This window comes from Oratosquilla oratoria, chromosome 37, assembly GCF_046742065.1.
Source record: "Oratosquilla oratoria isolate Oo_2021 chromosome 37, ASM4674206v1, whole genome shotgun sequence".
Lineage (NCBI taxonomy): Eukaryota > Metazoa > Arthropoda > Malacostraca > Stomatopoda > Squillidae > Oratosquilla > Oratosquilla oratoria.
This window is the reverse complement of record NC_134813.1, coordinates 29,382,243-29,392,242: the sequence shown is the minus strand read 5'-3', so window position 1 is coordinate 29,392,242 and position 10,000 is coordinate 29,382,243. Positions and strand designations below refer to the sequence as shown.

The 10,000-nt window shown below is 43.2% G+C and overlaps 1 protein-coding gene across 1 annotated transcript in view; it reads right to left on the bottom strand.

The window, feature by feature from the left end:
- The window catches only part of LOC143019411 (uncharacterized), a 52,700-nt gene that overhangs the window by 1,533 nt on the left and 41,167 nt on the right, over nucleotides 1–10,000 (bottom strand). Inside the window, exons 4-6 of the mRNA XM_076175046.1 lie at nucleotides 8,056–8,316; nucleotides 4,111–4,286; nucleotides 1–2,939 (exon numbers count right to left, since the gene is read on the bottom strand). The exon at nucleotides 1–2,939 is cut by the window's left edge and continues 1,533 nt beyond it. Of these exons, the coding sequence (XP_076031161.1) occupies nucleotides 1,483–2,939; nucleotides 4,111–4,286; nucleotides 8,056–8,316 (1,894 nt within the window). The 3' untranslated portion in view covers nucleotides 1–1,482. The remainder of the gene's footprint in view (nucleotides 2,940–4,110; nucleotides 4,287–8,055; nucleotides 8,317–10,000) is intronic.

The window sequence follows — 10,000 nt, the reverse complement described above, 5'->3', positions numbered from 1 at the left end:
ATTTCTGATTATTCTTTTTATTCCAAATGGCAGCACTAGTCTTTATGGCTTACTGTTCATATGACAACACTTGCTTTGGCCATGGTTTCTATGAACATTTCTCGTAAGTCAACAATACTTACATGAAAAATAAATATACATGCTATATATAATGGCGTAATTCTTGTCTGGTAAACAAGAAAGATACATTAGCACTCCGAGATTGAAAGCACAATGCATTATTATGACCTTTTTTTTTGTCGTTTTCTTTGGCAATTAAATTCAACTCACGCGAAGCTTAGCTCTGTTTTTCGAATCACTAATCTACAACCACGTTTTTTTTTTTTCAATTGCCCATGGTGGTTTTGGTCTATTATGTCGAGGTTTTAGGATTAACGTGAGTATTTTCTTTCTCAGTGGCCTCCATGTCCTAGATACTCGTCTCTAGTCTACATGTAAATATACTTACATAAACCCATACGCAATTACTCACACGAACACGTACATGCCAACGAACGTACACATCCATACACTTATCCACCTACACACACACACATACACGCACGCACATGCGCACACACACACACACACACACACACACACACACACACACACACACACACACACACACACACACACACACACACACACACACACACACACACACAAACACAAACACACACACACACACACACACACACACACACACACACACACACACACACACACACACACACACACACACACATACACACACACAAATGTAAGTATACATAAATATACATATACATACATCAGGATAATGAGCAGCCTGCATATGGGCTTACTCATAGTTCCATGGACATTTAAGAATATTTCAAGACCATCTTAGTAGATCATGTTTTTATCCCTTCCACTGAAGAAATATATATATATACAGGTATATATATATATGTATGTATATATAAAATAGGGAACAAGTCTTATATTTAATAGATCACTGCCTCTTTATTTGTCGTCATCCAACATTCTCATAGCACCAAACGAAGTATAGTGCTTCGTGCTTCCTCGGATTGGGCGCAGGTTTCAGATACAACTAGGATTGGGAACCGGGAATCCTTTGGGAATGTGGGACCTGTACATGTGTTGGGGACCAAAGGTGCCGAATGAAAGGAAGTGGGCCCAAGGAGGGAGGGAGGGAGGGAAGGAGGGAGGGAGGGAGGGAGGGAGAGAGGGTGGGAACAGCGCCACTTGAACGTTGTTGTGTTGTGGACTGGAAGGCATACAGGGGAAGAGGTGTTCTTTGGAATCTGGAGATTAGTTGCCACGTCCGAGGAGGGGAGTAGGTTAAGGGAGAGAGTGCGTGGAGGGGCTGATGGTGTCTGGCGTGGAAGAGGCTGTCGGAGGAGCGAGGGCTGGTAGACTCCGTGGAGTGTTAATCTCGACCGGGGGCGGTGGCAGCGGGCGAGGCGGCTCTGTAGCGTAGTGAACGCGAAGTTGAGACGCCTGGCTCCGAAGCCCGTGTCAGCTACCCACGGGAGTAAGGACACTCTTCACTACTCCTTCCTCAGCCTCGGGAGTCTCGTCTTCCCGACTCTCACCCTCCTCGATCTCCCAAATGAACCTGACCGAAGACCCGACCGACTCCTGCCGGCGGTAGATCCTCGGGTGGCGGAAGGGGTTGGCGTAGCCGTGGACTTCAGGGTGGTTCAGCTCACTGCTGGTGACACCTCCGCCGGCGACGCCGACGGGGATGCTGCGTGCGGGTGTCCTCTCCATTTCGTTGTTTTCGACGAAGAGGGCACGGTGCCCCGTCGAGGACCTGCGAGGGTGATCCACCGTCAGGGTGTTACACTCACTCATCTCCTCGGATTCATCCAAGGCCGACCTTCTCGTGATGGTTCCTCCGCTGTCCGTGGACACGGTCGAGTACCTCCTGACGGGCCAGCGCGGGAGGGCGCAGCTGACCAAGGAGGAGTTCGTGGAGGCAAGCGAGTCACTCCTCGTGGTGACAGAGCCGTTGGACATCCGCGGCCGGTTCCACCTGACTGAGGCGTTGCTGAGGCGAGGGTGGCGGTTGCAGTCCCCCAGCAAGGGGTCATCAGACGAAGCGGAAGACGCGGAATCCTGGCGGAGGCACTGGCGGCAGCGAGACGAGGGTCTGTTGTCCAGGGGCGTCAGCCGGAAGGACACGGAGCTTTCCCGGCGGGGGCTGTAGGAGCGGCGTTGGTCATCTCCTACGGGAGCGGTGAAGGGGCGCCCGTTCCTGAGGGAACACACAAGCTGATTAGTCCCACATTCACGACACTCGCTGGCGTAGCTGTAGAGTGAGTTGGTGTCGGGGTCGTGAAGGCGAGAGGGAGGAGTCGAGGAGTGCCCGTTGCTCAACTTCGCGTGAAGAGATGACCTACTGAAGGTGGGTGTCGCAGGACTTGGGGGCCTCCACCAGAAGATGATCTTCAGGGCCTCCTTACTCGCCGTCTCGTTGCGGTAGACGTAGATGAAGGGCATGGTGCACGTCGCTGACAACGCCAGCAGGTAAATCACCACCTCCACGTGGTGTGGGATAGGGTACGTCCAGATGTCCGACTCGAAGATCTTGAGCACGAAGTAAGGCATCCACGACGTGAGGAAGGAGGAGAGGACGATGACACCCGTTTTGACCGCCCGGCCCTCCTCCCGGAAGAACAAGGACGAGAAGGACGTGTTGGAGGACCGCCTTCGGTGGAGTCTGTTCTTTCCCCGGACTGAGTTATGGTTCCCGGAGTCTGGGGTCGAAGGGCAATCCGGGATGATGATCTCGTTGAGGTTCGCGCTGACGCTGTGTCTTCGCGTTCTCTCAGAGTTCCTCTGCGCCGCATGGTACATCTTCACGTATATCCAGCAGAGGATGAAGAACGGGACCAGGAAGCCCAGGCCAGCGAGCATTGCCGCGTAGAAAACGCCAAACTTTTTTGGCATGCGCGGAGCCACAAAGCGACCTGAAGGAGGAAAGACATCGAGTGAGTTCGACTTTTTTTTTTAAGTTTTCCGTTTTGTAACCAATATGCTACAGTGATCCCCTCCCATCCTTTCTCTATCTTCTACTGATTTGTTAAACCACCTCTACCCCCACTGATGAATAATATAATGATATACAATATAACAAAGTATATATTTATTGAAATAGCCTAATTTCCTTAGGACTATGATGTGCAGGGATATCTACTTTATGTGAGCTTGTCATCCAGTGATCTTATGGCCCCGAGACCCCAAAATCTTTCGACTTTGAGTTTCTTGGTCTGATCTCCAATTCTGAAGACCCCATATATCCAGGTTGAGGACTAAACCTGATCTCTTTTTACACATATTTGATCACCTGAAGACCTTTGAGACCACTTCTGACCCTGAGACCCTTGGTCTGACCTCCGGAGACCTTCGAGGACCTCGATTCCCAGGTTAAAGAATAAACCTGACCTATTTTGAGAACTCGATCACCTGAAGGCTTTTGAAACCTCCTTTTGACCAAGAGATACTTTGTCTGATCACCAGAGGCCTTCAAAAATCCTCACGCCAGGTTGAAGACTAAACTAACTTCTTTTGAGACCTTCCCGATCACTTGAAGACCTTTGAGATCTTTTTTGGACCCTGAGACCATTTGTCTGACCTCCGGAAAACTTCAAGGTCAGGAGGTCAATGCTAAGGTACTTCCCGACCACCTGACTGAAGACCTTTTAGAATTCCTGGGAGGTCACTAATGACTCTCCGATCACTTGAAGACCTTTGAAATCTTTTTTGGACCCTGAGACCATTTGTCTGCCCCCGGAAAACTTCAAGGTCAGGAGGTCAGGAGGTCAGGAGGTCAATGCTAAGGTTCTTCCCGACCACCTGACTGAAGACTTTTTTAGAAATCCTGGGAGGACACTAATGACTCTCCGAAGAGTCTCCATCACTACCACTTAACTGAAAACTTTTTAGAATTCCTGGGAGGACACTAATGACACTCGGAAGTCTCCATCACTACCACCTGACTGAAGACAAGACTTTTTAGAATTCCTGGGAGGACACTAGTGACTCTCCGAAGTGTCTCTATCACTACCACCTAACTGAAGACTTTTTAGAATTCCTGGGAGGACACTAATGACACTCGGAAGAGTCTCCATCACTACTCACCTGGCTGGCACGAGTGCTGCTCCGGGAACGAGAAGGAGATGTGGTTTCCGAAGTGGGCTAGGAAGGGAGGCGAAGAGTAGATGATAGCCACCGCCCACACGCCCACAATGAGTCTCACGCTCCGACCACTGGTAATCGTCATCGAATAGTGTAGCGGTGAAGTCACAGCGCAGTATCTAAGTGGAGGTAAAGATAAGAACCATTAAGGGATTTTTTTTAACTAAGTGTACCAAAAGGGGAGTTAACTAAGGATGTCAAAAAAGGGAGTTCATTAAGGATATCAAAAAGGGTTAGCTAAATAAGGCTGAGAAATCTGGGCGGCATGGTAATACAAATGACAGTAAAACAGATTTAGGTCACAATGGACAGGGATGCTGTGTATGGTCGAGACGATACGTAAAGATGACATTGGAAAAAGAATGGATGATATCATGACGTCACAAAAGACTTTGATTGGACGTCATGACGTCACGAGGATGAAATCGGCGTCATAGCTTCTTGTTTTGGATGAGGTTGAGATGTGATAAGGAGGGAGAAACTGGAAATTAGTTGAACCAACTTTGCCAACCACGTAGTTAGTGAGTGGATCAAAACTTCCTGACGAGGCAAACGGTTCTAATGAAGTTCGAAGTTCGGAACTTACGCGGATCAGCATTAAAGCAAAACGTTGTAATATGTCAATTTGTTATATTACTTTGATTTATTTGGTCGTTTGTGTGTGTGTGTGTGTGTGTGTGTGTGTGTTTACCTAGTTGTATTTTACGGGAAGGGGAGCTATACTCGTGTGTGTCCCGTCTTCATATCTCATTTTATCTGTGTGTGTGTGTGTGTATGTGTGTGTGTGTGTGTGTGTGTGTGTGTGTGTGTGTGTACGAGTATGAGTATGTGCGCTAACTTCTCTCTTTTCTTTTTCCGTATCTGACCTCCTTATGGACGAAAAGGTCAACTGTCAGCCTCTTTCTTTGCCCTCGTGACCCAAGATGAGGTCACAGAGGTCAGGCAATTAAATGTCACGATGCAAAGGTGTCACCAAGGGCAGAGTAAGCGTGATTGGAACAAAATTATTAAGGTTTCAGAGGCAGGCGAGGATTATTGTTCAGAAAAAGTTAAGGCCTTTTTACTAAGGATGGAAAGATATAGCAATGCCTGTTAACCAAGGATTAAAAGTATTCGGGCTAAGAGGATCAAAGAGGGATTTATTTGCGAGTTATTTGTTGTCTCGAGTTTGTTCAGAAATCCACGATCTCATGACAACCAATTGTCTATGACTCTACCTCTTTGGCACGACATTGTCTCAAAAGATAGAAGCGCTGGATGTGGCTGACAAAAGACTAAAATATATATCTATACAGCTTCCTTCTACAACTAAGTCATTATTCTCCTTCATCCCTTTAACACCACCATTCCTAATATTTTTCATTCTCTCTCATACTGTCTGACTCAACTTTGCTTATTTCATTCCTTTCTAGTTGATCTTTTACTTCACCATACATCATTTTTGGATCATTATCTTCCTCGTCTTTGCTTGTACACTTGTACCAGTCAATCGTTTTGTCAGTCTGTCCTCTCTACCTCAATTCCCTTCATATGTATGTATATATATATATATATATATATATATATATATATATATATATATATATATATATATATATATATATATATATATATACTTATATATTGTACATACACGCAGACATATACTGCTTAGGTGGATAGATTGTTAAGAGTAGGGGCTGTGGTTTACCAGCGTTTCTATCGTTAAGGGCAATCTCGCGCTGAATGGAAGAATTTTTTTTTATTCAAACCTTTCAGTATTAAAAAAAAAAATCGTGAAATTAATTCCATGCTGTACCAGTGTCTATTTACTTGATATTAATAACCTCTCCAATTACGCCTTGACACAACTGGTTTGTTTTATTTTGTTCAACATTCTTTGTCCTCTTGTACTCAGTGACATGCTATCTATATTTTCTCGTTCTGTTACAAATCTCTTAGTTTTTTTTTTGCCATCATAATCAAATCTCCCTAAGTAAATAGTTATCATCAAGATATATAAACACTAAAGCCACTAGGCGCGACCTATACTGAACTTAAAAAAAATCACTAGATATATACAATCGTTTAATCAAAACTGGATAAAACCATATAAAGTTTGTTTGATAACACATAGATATGGCGCAATGATCTACGATCTATTGTCTACAGCCAGCTAATCCACGTGGTAATGTGAAACTGATCTATGAACACGTATACTAATCTGTATTTATGAACCCATTTTTTAGTCTTGATCTACCTGACTACGGTAATGATATATCAACTGTGTTCAGAGGTTAATACGCCTAAGGTATTATCCTAGTCTTGTCCTATATGGGGTATTGATTTTATAGAGTTTATACACCGTATAACACCCTATATGGACCAGAGGCACGCAACATTCTTTAATGATAATAATTAATCTTCATTTTAATTTCTATCGTCCCTTCTTGTTTTTTTTTGTTATTTGCATTAAATAATTCTTTACTACCTCTATGCCTCCACATATTTGAAGCGATAGTGTTCCCCAAGGATACAAGCGTTGGTTATCAACGATGAAATGCAACATACCAATCTATGTTCATGACGCATGTCTCCTCGCACTTCCTATCATTTGTTCACTGTTATGATTTATGACGTGCTGTTTATAGCGGGCCTGTTTAGTGGAACATTAATCAATATTTATGGGTTTGTACCTCCTCAACTCTTTCAACCTACTGATCCCTTTTATGGATTTCTGTCCTAGATAATATCAAAACATTTAAGAATGAACGAAAAAGACTTTTAGAAATAGTATTTTAGTTTGGGCTAAGATATTCTGGATATTTGTATGGTATACGCCTGCATGGAAAAACATTTCTTCACGTCCTTTTTAATTTTTTTTTTCGGGCGGGGAGAGGAGAAATAGTGACACTATGTTTTGTGTCTGACATTTTTATCTATCCCGTGGGACGTATGTTCTTGGCAGTAGTCTTGTGTTGACGTGTCATTGCAATTACTAGATCGTCTGTTCTGGATTTGGGTTTGTGAGGGCTATGGAACGGGGTAGAACAGCGTGGACGATAACTTTGCGTTTTGGGGAAATTTATTGTTTAGTTACAAACGACCGAGAAGACTGAAGGAGAAGAGTGAGTGCGGCTATGTGCTGTTACGTTGGTTACCATCATTGATTGATAGTGCAAGACATTTTGGATTCAGTGGTGGTTGCACAGAGGGAATATTGATATTCTGATTGACCAATGGACTCAACTTTCCTCTGTATTATCTATTTAAATTCTATTAATTTTTCTAGTTCAAAAGACACCCCTCTTCTGTATCATCTATTTTGATTTTATCTATTTTTCTAGTCCACAGACCAGCTAAATGAAAGCGCGTAGTAATGTATATAAAAATGAAAAATAGATATTTAGTGTGTGTCTGTAGTGGAGGGTATAATCAAGACATCTACACTCACCTGTCCACGGTAGTGACTTATGATCTGCTATTTAAAGAGAATCGATATACGTCGGTACATTAACCTATATTTATGAGCTCGCGCTTAATTCTCGAAGCTAAGAACGTAAAAACATGCTCTCTTCAATTTTGTATACGCAAAAGTATTAAAACTGATCTATTGATAAATCACTTAAACATCCCAGCTCATTTGTCCATGACAACGTGTTATGCGTTGCTGTTTCCAGCGAGTGCATGTGCAACGTAATACTAAAAAGCCTTCATACGAGTCAAAGCAATGCTTGATTTTTGACCGTCGACTCGCTTTTCCCGTGATTTGACGGTAAAGAATACCGTAGCGGTAGACAGAAATCGACGATATTTTTCCTCGTGTGAATATGGGCTGTCTATGTCTCACTAAACACGACCGCCTCATGTGAATATGGGCTATGTCTCACTTAACATGACCGTACTCACCTATCGACGGCAATGAGCAGGACTGACAAGATGGCCGCCTCCACCGCTAGGGTCATGATGACACCGGCTACCTGACACCACCAGTAAGCGGTGGTTGACACGGACATTCCTTCTGTCAAGGTGTCGCCTCCGACAGCAGCTAGCAACTCTTCGTCTGCTGTCACTCTCAACCCCGGAGCCACGCCTCCGAGGCCCAGAGCTTGCACGGGGACCACAACCACAGTTGATACCAGGTTGGCAGACGTCAGTGACAACACAAATCTGAAGAAAAAGAAGATAAATAATGACTAAGTGTCGCTCACCGAGGTTTTGATCTTTGACTTCGTAAGGAAGATTCAGTTGAGGATCATTGCGTTTGGGTAAAAATTAGGTCATCAACCATCAAGTTGTGTGTGCATGTGTGTGTGTGTGTGTGTGTGTGTGTGTGTGTGTGTACGTATGCATGTGTGTTCGTGTATGTGTGGTCGTGTGTGTGTGTGTGTGTGTGTGTGTGTAAGTGTGTGTGTATGTGTGTGTGTGTAAGTGTGTGTGTGTGTGTGTGTGTGTGTGTGTGTGTGTGTGTGTGTGTGTGTGTGTGTGTGTGTGTGTGTGTGTGTGTGTGTGTGTGTGTGTGTGTGTGTGTGTGTGTGTGTGTATGTGGGTGTCTTCTGCAATGAATAACCTTTCTCATATTACCCATCATGCTCATTTTTCATTCTTCGACAAGTTGAAATATACAATGACATACATTTTCTCATTAAAAATTTATAAAATCATGCTTTGAGATTATGTAGACATGATTTTGTTTACGTTAATTAATTATTTTTATTTTCATTTATCAACTTGTCTGTTTAGTTTCCTGTTATTATGATTTGACCGCATTTGCGAAAGAAAACACTTATAGTTTTGAAAGGTTAAAATTTGTTTTATGTTTGGGCTGGTTCATTAAAACAAAACTTTAGAAAAGAAGAGTTTTCATACAATCTTTAAGACCCTTTGCATTAAAACTTATGTATAATACAACACTTTCAAACAAATATTGTAACTTCTTTTGTCATGTCTGCCTGCTACACCATCTTTGTCTCTGCCAGTCTGCCCTTCTCTACCTCTCTCTGCCTCTGCCTCTGTCTCTCTCTGCCTAACTCTCTGCCTCTCTCACTCTGCCTCTCTAACTATGCCTCCCCCTCTGCCTCTCCCTCTCCTTCTCTCTCTTTCTGCCTCTGTCTGCCTCTCTGTCTGCCTCTCTCATTCTGCCTCTCTCTCTCCCTCTACTTCTCCCTCTTCCTCTATCTCTCTCTCTCTCTCTCCTTTCTCTCTGTCTGTTTTTTTCTGCTTGTCCTTCTGTCCTCTATTTGCTTCTGTCTCTCTGTCTAAATGCTCGTCTACCTGTCTACATATATTATATGCCAGTGTGACTGTCTTTCTACCTTCCTGTCTGTCTGTTTACTGGCTTGTATATCCATCCTATATATGTGCATATAGACGTACGAATATGTATTCCTATATTCCCATTTCTTTACTTCTTTATTGATCTTTTATCTTTTTTTAAGGCGAAAAACAGTAGATGAATGGTTCAGCGTCCAATCGTAATTGATTTGTTGATTTCTTATATGTACAAGTTTTACGTAAAGGGCTGTAAAAAAAAGTCCATGATACGATAGAAAACATTTCTAGTTGATGTCATAGTTACCTTGAATATATTTTTACATGCGAAAAAATCATGATTTGAATGTGAACAACATTTTTCTTTCAAGATATGATGTACGCCTTTAGCACACACATGTATGTATGTGTGTGTGTGTGTGTGTGTGTGTGTGTGTGTGTGTATGCATGTGTGTGTATGTGTGTGTATGTATATGTGTGTGTGTATGTATGTGTGTGTATGTGTATATGTGTATATGTGTATGTATACATGTATATGTATGTGTGTATGTGTATGTATGTGTGTGCGTATTTATGTATGTGT